Consider the following 12,556-nt stretch of genomic DNA (forward strand, 5'->3'; position numbering starts at 1 on the left):
GCAGCGGTTCTCACAGCACCTAGTAGGCTGGCACTAGGCTTGTGGGCAGCGGGTTCTCACAGCACCTAGTAGGCTGGCACTAGGCTTGTGGGCAGTGGTTCTCACAGCACCTAGTAGGCTGGAGTTTCATACATGCTGCTTAAACAACTGAGTAGCCAAGAGTGGCTCTGCCTCTCAGGGAGGGACCAGTTGTTGTCTGATGCAGGAGAGGAACAGCCATCTCTCATCAGGCCTTATGAGCTTGCATGCAAGCCTTGTGGCCTGAATACCTTCCTGGCCCAGAGCCATGTTTTGATTGTGATTTACAGGGTAGTGTCCTCTCAGGAGCCTGTAATGTTGATCACAGTCAGAGGTGTACTGGACTCCTTAGAGTTAGATAACTCCTAGGTGACCCTATCAGCCCCACCTCCATGTCCCTGTTTTCCTGAAGATATACAGTCGTCAGTCAGCCCTGTATTTTTTTTTTTTCCTTCCTTGGCACATAGATCCTGGCCAACGTCTTCCTCTACCTGTGTGCTATCATCGTGGGCATCATGTCCTACTACATGGCAGATCGCAAGCATCGCAAGGCCTTCCTGGAGGCCCGCCAGTCGCTGGAGGTGAAGATGAATCTGGAGGAGCAGAGCCAGCAGCAGGTGAGACTCAGGACTTGGAGGGCCCTGAGAGAGGGGGGTCTTGGGCCTGGGTTTGTGCTAAGGGATGGTGTGTATAAGGAGAAGGGGAGCCTGCTGATGCTGTGTGCTTGTGCAGGGCAAGAGCCCGTGTAGCCCGTGCCTCCTCCCGCTACCTCAGTGTAAGTCAGTTAGGAAGTAGCAGCGGCAGCTCCATCCCTGTGGCTCTCCTGTTTACCTTTCCCCATCAGGAGAAGGGCCTGCTTGTCCCGGCTCTCTGTTTACTGGCTGTGCTCCAGCCTAAGCCACACAGAACGGTCTCCCCGATTCCCATGTGACTCAGCCTTTTAAATGGGTTTCAGTCTGGATTCATCTCAAACACTTTTTAAAGGTTTCTAGAAATGACATCCACCAATGTCCTGCAGGTCTATCTCCATTTCCTGAAGCTGAGGCTAGTCCTCCCTGGGCCACAGAACATTTTATTCTGATGGTGGGTACTGGCTGGATGGGGGTGAATGGGTGCTATAGCTTTCCAGAAACTTCTAGATTTTGCTATGAAGGCTGATGGACCTTTAGTTTCGGGGATCATTAAATGAGCTCCTGCTGTTTGCCTCATTCACATTCACTAGACCAGCGGCTTTCAACCTGTGGGTTATGACTGCATATTGGATATTTATGTTACGATTCATAACAGTGGCAAAAATTAGTTATAAAGTAGAAATGAAATAATTTTATGGTGAGCGGGGGTCACAACATGAGGAACTGTATCCCTCTCTATCTGCAGTGTGGGAGCGTGGTGGAGACAGTATGGCATTGGATGAGTCCGTCGGCACCACTAGATTAGGTCTGTGCTGCCATGTAATCTATCAGACTTACAGTCAGAATGAAAGTTTACAGATAAAAGTTACTTCAGCACTGCCCCTGAGGGGAAACTCTCTCAATTTACACAGCTTTCAGACTCAAAAAAATTTTTTTAAAGAATTATTAATTTATTTTATGTATGAGGATACCGTAGGTGTCTTCAGATACACCAGATCAGATCTCATTACAGATGGTTGTGAGCCACCATGTGGTTGCTGGGATTTGAACTCAGGACCTCTGGAAGAGCAGTCAGTGTTCTTCACTGCTGAGCCATCTCTCCAGCCTCCAGGCCATAATTTTGATGGTTTGAAGTATTATGTGGTTTTTGGGTTTTTTTTTTGTTTTTTTGGTTTTTTGGTTTTTTTTTTGAGATAGGTTCGCTCATAGCCCAGGCTAGCCTTGAACTTGAAATGTAGCCAAGGATAACCTGGAACTTGTGGCCTGCCTGTCTTTGTCTCCCAAGTATAGGGGTTTCAGGCGTGCTCTAACATACTCAGTTGGTCCTGGTCCTTCTTGAAGACATTTTCCACAGCATCACTCTCTTTTAACACTACCTAAGTCCTGGTTGTCAACGGAAGCCTCTGTTGTTGACTTCCTCTGGGACCTGGCTAGGAATTTGTTTAGTGTTCAGTCTTTTTGCTCAGGTCCTGGAATTTCAGCCCTGGTCTTCTGTCACACTCTCGTCTACACCAGCAGCCGCATGTGGGGAAGAGACTCCGTGTGCAGTTTGAGTCTTCGCTTTTTATTTTCCTTTAAAAAGTTCATATCATGTCTTGTGTAAGAGCTGGATTCTTTTTTTAATTTACTGAGTGTTTGTGTGTGTGTGTTGTATGCGTGTATGCAGGTCTATGCACATGCATATGGAGGTCAGAGCTTCTCTGTCTTGTTCCTTTGAGACAACATCTTCCACTAAACCTCAAATTCCCTGTTTGGGTTAGGCTGGCTAGCCAGTGAACTCCTAGCATCCTGCAGCCTATGTGCCCCTATGGTGGGTTACAGGGACTCATGGCCAAGCCTGGCATTCAGATTCAGGTCCTTAAGCTTGCACATCAAACATCCTGCCCCACTGAGCCGTCTCTACCAATCTCTGGGTTTTCTTTTCCAGCCTTAATAAAAGTGGCACTCATGGTCTAAACCACAAGTAGGGAGATGTACTCCGTGCTGCTCATTAACCGCAGGCCCCACAGCTACATTCACGGAGGGGCATGGCGACACAGGAGCAGTCTCTGCAGTCACTCTGCATGGGTGTTCTTGTGTGAGAGCCAGCTTCTGTAGGAGCCAGCACTGAAACACAGAAGGACCTTGCACACGCCAGCACCTGCTCTCTTTTGCTGTGATGAAGAATTATGTGTAAAAGTTTACTGACTGGCCATGGAGGCATGACCCCGCTTCCCAGGGTCACTCTGACTTCTAGTGAAACCTTAAAGTTTGACTTCAGCGTCAGAGCATTTGCTGCCCTTTCAGAGGATCTGAGCTTGGTTCTCACCACTTCTCTACCTCCAGCTCCAGATCTGATGCCCTCTGCTGCCTTCTGCAGACACATGTGCACACACACAGATGAATCCTTCACAAACTTGACTTCGGGGCTCTGCTTAAACAGACCATTCTGTATCTTAGAGCACGTATTCTAAGATCTCTCAGCCATCGTATCTGGAATAGAGAGGGTCTGCATTTCTCTTAATTTGTGGCTCTGTCTTCTGACATTTTTAAAGCATTTTTCTAGCATTTGGTTCTTGCCCCGGCACATGCCCAGGAGGAGCAGAGTCCGGAAGTGAGACTTGTGCTACAGCTCCCCATCCTTCAGCGTCTCAGATCTGTTGCTCTGTCTAGAGTCTTTGTGCTCCAAGTCTCAGGTCACCATTGGCCTCTGTTCCTGGCCTCAAGGGAAAGATGGCAGAGTGTATTAGGCTCGCCTAAATATGGTTCTCTTTCCTTTAAGGTCTTGGCTCCTTGTATCTTAACAACTGTGATGTTTCTTATTGCTTCTAGAGGGATAGAATTTATGTGTGTGCGTGTGTGGTGTGTGTGTGTGTGTCTGTCTGTCTGTCTGTCTGTCTGTCTGTCTGTCTGTAAGCAAGCTAGAGAACAAGCTCGGGTATTCATCCCTCCCTTAAAAAAAAAAAAAAAAAAGACAGGGTCTCTCACTGGCCCAGAATTTGAAATTTGAGTAGGCTGGGCAGGCTGGGCTAGCCTGGGCTGGACTGGTTGGTCTGGAAGCCTCAGGGATTTGCCTGTTTCTGCCTCCTCTGTGTAGGGCTTAAGAGCAGGTACCACCACGTGTGGCTTTGTCATGTGGGTTTTGGGGATAGAACTCAGACACTCACACTTGCAAGACGAGCCAACTTCTCAGCCACACTTCCACTCATTTTTAAGAACAGTACAGTTCACTGGCACCAACTCCACTCACAGTAGTATGCAGTACATCATCCCAACCAGAAAGAAATCCTGCCTGCTCAACACGGATTCCTCATCCTCTGGTGGCAACTGTGAAAACACCTACTCCAGGTATCTCGTAAGCAGACGCATACAGTAACTGTCCTCTCACATCTGGCTTGTTTTGTCTTTGTTTAGCATAAAGTCTTCGGAGTTCATCTGTGTGTAGCGTGCGTAGAACTCCCTTCTCTCCCAGGCAGGATAATTACTGTTGTAGACCACAGTTTACCCACCAGGATCTCCGAGTGACACATCCATTTGTCTGTTGTGAGCGATGTCACTATAAACTCTGGTATTCCAGTGTCTCTTCCAGGCTTTACTTCTGTCCTTTGGATATGCACCCAGCAGTGGATATCGCCAGTTCATGTGCTACCACTGTGTTTAACTTTTCTAGGCACCAGCCTTGTACATTTTTAATGTTGATAAACATTGCCAAATCGTCTCATATACAGGTTCAAACAATTTATATTCCTTTGAGTGATGAATGAGAGGGTACTTAGACTCTTACATTTCTCTTGTTTATCTAGAAAATACTTCTTTGCTTTTGGAACCCCTGACGCCCTAGAGATTGTTCTTCTTGTTCGTGAAGTCAGCAGAGCCAGGTCCTTGCACACCCCATCCCTGTATGTCTCGTCCTCTTGTGACTGACTGTGTCATAGGGGACCAGCCTCATCTCTAGCCCCCATGCTGGTGGCCTCAGATCTGAATTAAGGGCTTGCAGCCATTTTCTCAGGACAGCAGGAACTGGCTTTCTGTGTGACCTTGGGGCTGTGCCTCTTTGACTTTGGTTTAACCTTCTGAAAAACTAGGATTAAAAAAAAATCATTGTCTTAGATTGTTTGGTAAGCACATCAAGTAAGAAGGTAGAGGTGAGCTTAAAAACTGTGACGGCCTTTGATGCTGTTAACTACAAGGACGCGTTTCAGCTCCTGGGGACACCCTGGCTGAAGGAGAGTTGAGGAGGAAGCTGGTAGCTGGTTGAGAGAGCACCTTTCTCCACTGTTCCAGTTGACAGAGGTTGCTCCCTCTCTGGGTATCAGGGTTGACTTGACACAGGAGCCTCAGCCAGGGCGACTTGGATCCAAGAGCAGGTCTCTGTCAGCTTTCCTGTGTCAGAGCCCATGGTACGGACAGAAAGGAGATGACAGACAGGGATACTGGGGACAAAGGGCTGTAGGAGCAGACAGAAGCGGGTCTGGATGCAGGACCCCTTTTAAGGAGACACTTGAAGTCCCTGCCACACTAAATATCACCTGTGTGGTCCTTGTGTAAATGTCAGTTCTGAGGCCGGATGAGGTCCTTCGAGAATGCCTCACTCAGGCTCAGGCCTCACGTGACAGTGTCGATACGTATCGAGTGCTTTCTGAACTGCTTTTGGGGCAAACGCTGTGCCCTTTCCCTGAGGTTGCATGACCCCCCACCCCCCAGCCAGTCTCCTCTTCCCCTCATCTTCCTCCTCTGTCACTGCAGGGGTCCTGCCCAAATGTCTCTGGGTGCAGTCCCTTTACCACTGTCTCTGTGGAGGAGTCCGGCTTCTTGCTTGGGATGAAGGCAGGACAGAGTTATGGCTCCTAGGAAGGGGTGAGGTGGCCCAGCTCTTTCACACAAGGGAGGTATGCCTCAGGTGACAGATGGGTGGAGACAGAAAGTAGGCAAGAAAGGCAAGGAACAAAGTAGTTTGGCCTCATAGCCCGGCCCTGGCCCCTGCTTCCCTGCAGAGCAGAGCTGTATCTGGACAACTCCAAGGCTTATTGATGTGTCTTTCTGAGCACATTCTGGCATGAAAGGGGATTCAGGCCAGACGTCGTGGGTGGTCCAGTAGTATCTGAGTGGACTTGGGGTCTCTCTCTAGTCTCCCCTCAGCTCCATGGGCATGTTAGTGTGGAGCCAGAGGCCCAGAGGGAAGAACTTCCATTATTTGTTGTGACTCCCATGTGACCTACTTTGGGGATTCGTTTGGGACCTTGAGAGTTGCTAAGCACCCCAACTGGCACCTGGCAGCAGAGGCGCCCAGAACATCACACCTGTTGCCAGGCACAAACTTTAGAATTATGAAGTACCTGAATCACCCCCAGAAGCATTTCTCATGCACTGAAAATAAAGGAGGAGGAACAAGGGGCATGGAGAAGTGACAGGGGAGCCTCCTCAGGGCACACCCTATCCTTCAGGGGGGGCTGCTCTCAGCCCCCACACCCCAGCACCTAGGAAGCTGCATCCAGGCTCCAGTGGAGATGCTGGGTGTACAGGGTTATAAGAGAGCTGTCCACTGTCACCAGCTATGTGCCCTGGGAATCATGGCCGAGGAGACACTACTTCTGTGGCGCCCACACAGGTGAACAGCTGCTGTAACCTGCTTCTCTCAGCCTGCCTCTGCCTGGGTCTTGATCCTTCATGTGAGGTCTGCTGCTGTTCTGAGCCAGGACTTTACCTGTTTACCACAGGATTGGGTTTCTCTCCCTCCGAGAGCTGAGAATGCTAGGAGAAGCACTGCTTCATAGGCTCAGTGCCTGAATATCCTTGTCCTCTGACCTTTACTGCTTGCCCCAAATCCTTCGGCTGTTAGGGCGTGGCACAGAGTCCCCTTAACCTTGAGCCTTGTTCTCTTGGAGGCCATGGGGGAGGGAGAATCGGGTTTCTAGTACCAACCCCAAAGTTGTCCTGGCAACAGTGAGGTGAGGGTGATGGGCCTGCTTCCTTGGGGAGCAGCTCAGTGGGGAAAGATGGTTGGTGTGGGCAGAGAGCAGGGCACCTCCTCTCTCCACAGGAGTGTGGCCTCTTCCTCTTGGCACTGGACCTCAGTATCTCCAGTGTTGTAATTGGGTGGGTCACCTAATAGGGCCACAGAGCATTAATTTGGAAATATGCTTTTGTTTTAGCCTCTAAACAGAAACACTCGTTTTTGTTTTTGTTTTGTTTTGTTATTTTTTGTAGTTGTTTTTCAAGACAGGGTTTCTCTGTGTAGCCCTGGCTGTCCTGGAACTCACTTGTAGACCAGGCTGGCCTCGAACTCAGAGATCTGCCTGCCTCTGCCTCCCGAGTGCTGGGATTAAAGGCGTGTGCCACCATGCTGGGCCAGAAACACTCTTGAATACAGTTAATATCCGTAGCTTTTGTTTTAGCTTTGAAATCCCTTGATGTGAGGAAAGCCAGAGGCGCCTTCCCTTGTTGTATGTGTTGTACGATGAATACTGGTTTCTCTGTGGCTTTAGTTAACACCATTTGGACTTTACAGGGTGTTCTTCATACCAGTATTTCAGAACCTAGCAAGGCACATCCCTGCTTCAGGCAGTTCCGGTGAGGGGGCTCCTGGTGAGGAGGGCTCTGTTGTGCTGTGACTCCTCCAGGCAGCAGTGATGAGGTCAGCACTTTTAAGCCACTCCTCCTACTGAGCCCTGCCTCCCAAGCCCTGTCTACCTGAAGTCTGTCTTCTGAGCCTCTGCTGGCTCAGGAGCTTTCCAGTCTTGACCACCACTGCTGGCGTCATATCCTTCAGCATATCCTGTGGTCTGTGGCCACGGCTGGGAGCATCTCCTGTCTGACTGTGGCTAGTAATCCAGGTAGTCTATTAAATGCATAATTAATAATTAGAAATGTCTACATCCTCTATGCCAACCTGGGTTTTTTACTACCTTGCCAAGTGTCTGTAAATTTTTCCTGTTTGAGACGAGTCTTACTCTGTGGCCCAGACTAGCCTTGAACTCACAGCACTCCTGCCTTAGCCTTTCAATTGGGCATCACAGGTGTGAATGAGCCACCATGCTGGGCTTCAAAGTGAGACATAGATTCTCATTCTAGTTGAACCATTTGTCGCTTGGCCCTGAGAAGTTACTTGTGTGCTCCGAGCCCCAGCTTCTCTGTGAAGTGGTAATAGAGAATAGAATGGTTAAGAAGTCCTTGAGAGCCTGGAGGGATGACTCTGGTTAAGAGCATCTACTGTCATTGCAGATGACCTGAGTTCATGGTCCTAACACACATCCATCCAGTCAGGGGGCCCACAACTGCCTGTAACTCCAGCTCCAGGGAATCTAATGCCTTCTTCTGGTCTGCAGGCTTCTGCATGCATATACATATACTGGCAGGTAGATAGACAGACAGCCACACACACACACACACACACACACACACACACACACACACACACACACAGAGTAAGCACACATTTTGATTCAGATCACTAGTACCCAGGGCCACCTTCACGAGGACATGGTTCTGAGCATAGGTTCTGTGGGGGTGGCTGGCAGAAAATACATCCGTATGAGCTAAGAGCAGGGAAAGGAACTTACCAGGCACCACAGGTAGACGGAAGTTGGTATCAGTATCTTGAGCCAGGGAAAGCTTTCTTGAGGTAGTGTGGAGTGGAGACCTGAAGGTGGTGAGCAGCAAGCCATGGGGAGGGTGGCAGCATGGGAAAGAACAGGACACATGGAACACAGTGCTATGGAACAGAAGGAGATGGGGATGGGGTGTGTCCATGGGCAGGAGCACAGGACAGTGGAACAGGAGAGGGAGAGAGGCAGAGATCCTGTGAGCCACAGCCTGGAGCCTGCAGTCCTGGCTTTGTGCTGAGGAGAGCTAGGATTAGCCATCCCAGGAATTCAAACAATGTAGCTATTGATGGGGAAGAGATAGCCAAGGAAGCAGGGAGATCAGAGGGATATGGTAGCCCACATCAGGACTTTGATGGTAGAAGCTAAGTGCTTTACAGCTAGGTGAACCAGAGAGTGGGGAATTGAGGATAGAGAGGGAGTATTGGGGTGGACATCCCACATGGGCATTCTCAGTGAATTAACCACACAGCTGGTAGGTTTGAGGGCTGAGAACCATGTTAGTGGACTCTTGCATGGGCCCTGCTGGGTAAGAGGGTATATAGGGCCTCCTAATATGTTGGTGGGCTCAGCGGAAGCTGTTGGTCATGCAGCTCCTGGCAAGCCTTTGATTGCATCCACCAGGGTCTCACGATAGGCAGGTTTCTCCTGAAAGGCCTTCCTCCAGCCTTTTCTCTGTCCCAGAGTCACTGGGGCTTAGCAGAAGCTACCCAGAAGGGTACAGCCATTGCCTCACCATTCCAGTCAGGAGTTCTGTTGCATGTATGGTATAGAACATGATATGATGCATCCAAATTAATGAAGGGGGCCTGAAGTATAGGAACTTCAATCTGTGTGGGTCACACGTGAGATAAACAGGGTCCTGTGACTTGGTTAGATATGCACTAAGAAAGAAGAGTTCAGAGTGTAAAATAAAGGCGAAGGGTCCAGGAAAAGCAGAGGGACTCGAGACTCAGCAGGTGGATACAGAAATACCTAGTGTTTGGACCTGGTCCTAAAACGTACTGATTCTTAGGGCTGGAGACATGGCTCAGCAGGTAGGATCAACTATTGTTCTTGGAGAATGTTGTGGGAAATATTAAAAAAGATTGGCACCATCTCGCACCATACTCAGCTACTCTGTGCCCACGGTCTCGCCACCCCTAGGCTAGCCCCATGCAGTGGCCAATCATGGTTCTCTTGCTGCGGATTCTGCTCACATTCCCAGCCATCCACCCACTGTGGTCAGCAGTCCTAGATCCCAGTAACCAGGCAAAATCAAAACTCTAGAGGCTTGACATTTGTTAGTCAAATTTATATCAGTAAATTTTCACCCCACAAAATGCCCATACAGTGAACTCAGAGCCAATCAATATTGATATAAATCACCCACCTAGATAAGATAAATTGTCCTGTAGTTAGCCATCCCTTATATGATATGCATAGCTACCTCTGGCTACTTAAAGCCACACAGAATCTTGTCTTCCTCTCCCTCAATAGTCTTTTCTTTTCTCTCTGTCCTCTTCTCTTCATCTCCTTCTTCTCCCCCAAACTTTTCAGCTTCATCTTCCCTTCCACTGTCCAGTGGCTCTAGCCTTTATTTTATAAGTTAAGGTGGGGAGAAGGTTCACAAGAAGTCACCTGAGTACATGTTTCACTCCTTGTCTGCAGCCCCTCCTGGGCAAATGGAATTAGCATCAAAATACAAACAGCACCAGGCCTGTCTGCCACAGGAGAAGGCCTGCGGTCCCTTCCCAGTGCCTATCATCAGTAGCTACAGTTCTAATCTGATGTCCTCTTCTGGCCTTCATGGGCACTGCACACATGTGGTACACATTCATACGTGCAGGCAACATACTCACACATAATATATATTAAACATTTATAAAGAACTTGATTCTTTCCGAGCTTTTCAAGAAGAAGGGAACTGGTGAACAGGTACTGGGAGAAAGTAGTTGATCTGGGTCATGGAACAGTGGTGTGTGTGTGTGTGTGTGTGTGTGTGTGTGTGTGTGTCTGTGTGTATATGTGTGTGTGGTATATGTGTAGGTGTCTGTGTATATGTGTATATGTGTGGTGTGTGTATGTATATGTGGTATGTGTGTGTGTGTATGTGGTGTGTGTGTGTATATGTGGTGTGTGTGTGTGTATATGTGGCGTGTGTGTATGTGTGTGATGTGTGTGTGTGTGTGGCCATGTTCTTGCTCTGTGTATATGCAGTATATGTACACATGTGCTTATCTCTATGTTTGTGTGTACACAAATGTGTATGTATATGCATGTTTGTCCTTGTATATTTGTGTGCCTACGTATGTGTTTGTGTGTATGCATGTGTGAGTGTGTGTAAATGTGTATATGTAGGGGTATGTTTATCTGTGTATTTTTGTGCCTATCATGTATTTATGTGTGTGCACATGAGTATATGTATATGTATGTGTGTTGTCTCTGTGTATTTGTGTCTGCACATGTGAGTGTATGTGTGTGAGAGGGAACTGTTGTATGGTAGACAGTCTTCATTGGAGGAATAGTCTTTTTTCTCAGTGTGGAAGAGACTGGTGTCAGAGCAGCCAGACACTGACTTGGGGACAGAGTTGGTGTGTGTGTGTGTGTCACTCACAGTAAAGGACAGCAGGAACACACCTGGAAGGCATCTGAGTGAGCTTTACTCTTTCTTGAGGTGTTGGCACAGGGAGGGATTGAAGCCACGGGTAGCCTTGTCCAGGTTGGGGTGTGTCTGCAGTATTTGCTGGCGCCACCATGCCTAGCATGGTGTTGAGCTGTCTTTTTCTGGGTCAGTGACAGAGCAGATGATGTGAGGTACCAGGTCAGACTGCAGACACTCCCCGAAACCATGCACAGATGTGATCAGTACATCCCCTAGCACAGGGCTCAGGCTAGACTTAGCTTCTCCAGTGTCTTAAAGCTCTCTGTCTAATACAGGAGCCGCCAGCCACGGGTAACTGTTTAAACTGTGATTGATTTCAACTAAAAGTCAGTTCCTCTAGTTGGAGTTTTAAAACATGAGGGTCTTATGTAGCCTGTTTCAGGGGGTTTGAACCCAGAGCTTTATGAATGCTGAGCAAGTACACTCTTAACTAAGCCATGTCTTCAGCCACAGTTACTCAGCTTTATTGGTCAATATCCGTGTACGCAGTAGCTGCAGGTGGCCAGTGGCTACCATATTGGTCAGCACAGACTCAGGGCATTTCCGTGACTCAGGAAGTTTTGTCTGAGCTCTTCTAGAATATGACGGCTTGCCTCTTGGGCCAGGTCTCCTCCTTGATGGCTCATTAACCCACCTAACCTCTAAGGGACACCTTCTCTCTGCCAGATTGTCTCCGTGAGGATGGCAGGTGCCACACAACTTTGGACCCTGTGGGCTGTCTCCTGAGATTGCAGTTTCCTTGTCTCTAGACAGCACTTGGGAGCCCAAGTCCATGACCAGAAGTGCTGCATGGTCAGCAATGAAGAGAGTAAAACATCCTTGCCCTGAGGTACTGGCCCTTCCCCACCAGATGCTTATCTTCCTGCACTTGTATGGATGGCCAGCGACTGGTCACTGAATGTCTGAGTTTAGTGTCATTCTGCACTACATCATTCTGCAAGGACAATAGCCTGCAGTTTCCAGATTTTCCACACTGGCTCTCTCCTTGGGAGGAGCTGAGATGTTTGCACTTTGACCTCACTTCCTGCCTTCCATAGCCTCCTCTGCTCAGAGGGTCAGGCCAGAATGGGTACTCAGAGGGATTCAGTGTCCCTTTAGCTTCCAAATGGCCTAGAAGCTCCAAGAATTTGGGTATTTGGATAAATTGTTAACAGGATCAGAATATATTTGGCTAAGTAGTTTGCAGGCTTGCATACAGTGATAAGAATGTGGGTGGGTAGATAGGATATATAGGTGGGCAGATATACAATATACAGCATGTAGATAGGATACATGGGTGGGTAGATATACAATATACAGCATGTAGATAGGATACATGGGTGGGCAGATATACAATATACAGCATGTAGATAGGATACATGGGTGGGCAGATATACAATATACAGCATGTAGATAGGACACATGGGTTAAGCAAGCTCATACCCATCCTTCAGAGAAGTAGACTTCACCCATCTCACAGACACAGTATACTCAACATTCATGCCACCAGAGACACACACACACACACTCACACTCACATAGACACACACTCACACAAACATACTCACTCCATAAACTCTCTCACAACAGTCTCTTACACATACACTCACACACACTCATATACTCACATACTCTCTCATACATACTCACACATACATACAAATATATATACACACACTCTCTCATACATACACACACACACA

The 12,556-nt window shown here is 48.3% G+C and overlaps 1 protein-coding gene across 5 annotated transcripts in view; it reads left to right on the forward strand.

Annotated features, from left to right (window-relative positions):
* Positions 1–12,556, forward strand: part of Adcy3 (adenylate cyclase 3) — a 78,869-nt gene that overhangs the window by 39,670 nt on the left and 26,643 nt on the right. For all 5 annotated transcript variants that reach the window (XM_021178608.2, XM_029484630.1, XM_029484629.1 and 2 more), the window contains exon 3: positions 486–635. In XM_021178608.2, coding sequence (XP_021034267.1) covers positions 486–635 — 150 coding nt within the window. The remainder of the gene's footprint in view (positions 1–485; positions 636–12,556) is intronic.

This window comes from Mus caroli, chromosome 12, assembly GCF_900094665.2.
Source record: "Mus caroli chromosome 12, CAROLI_EIJ_v1.1, whole genome shotgun sequence".
Lineage (NCBI taxonomy): Eukaryota > Metazoa > Chordata > Mammalia > Rodentia > Muridae > Mus > Mus caroli.